The sequence below is a fragment of the Onychostruthus taczanowskii genome, unplaced genomic scaffold (genome assembly GCF_017590055.1).
Source record: "Onychostruthus taczanowskii isolate IOZ18803 unplaced genomic scaffold, ASM1759005v1 scaffold9388, whole genome shotgun sequence".
Lineage (NCBI taxonomy): Eukaryota > Metazoa > Chordata > Aves > Passeriformes > Passeridae > Onychostruthus > Onychostruthus taczanowskii.
The window spans coordinates 1-250 of NW_024507422.1; the positions used below are offsets into that span (position 1 = coordinate 1).

Sequence of the window (250 nt, forward strand, 5' to 3'; positions counted from 1 at the left end):
CGCCGCCGCCGCCCTCGGGGAAGAGCCGCGGGCAGCGCAGCGGCACCGCGCCCAGGTCCGCCGCCTCCGCCCGCGGGCCGCGGAACGGCAGCTTCCGCCGGCGGCGGCGCAGCACGAAGGCGAAGAGCCCGGCGGCCACCAGCACGGCGGAGAAGAAGAGGACGAGGAGGCTGAGGATGAGCACGGAGAGCGGCACGGCCGCGGCCGCGGCGGCCGGGGGCAGCTCGTAGGCGGCCGCGCCGGTGGCGGC

The 250-nt window shown here is 80.8% G+C and overlaps 1 protein-coding gene across 1 annotated transcript; it reads right to left on the reverse strand.

The window, feature by feature from the left end:
• Positions 1 to 6: 6 nt before the first annotated feature.
• LOC121347812 (SLIT and NTRK-like protein 3) lies at positions 7 to 247 on the reverse strand (the record flags this gene model as incomplete). Its single annotated transcript, XM_041426730.1, has 1 exon — positions 7 to 247. A coding segment is annotated over one exon (241 nt), but the record flags the coding sequence as incomplete, so codon positions are not given.
• Positions 248 to 250: the final 3 nt, after the last annotated feature.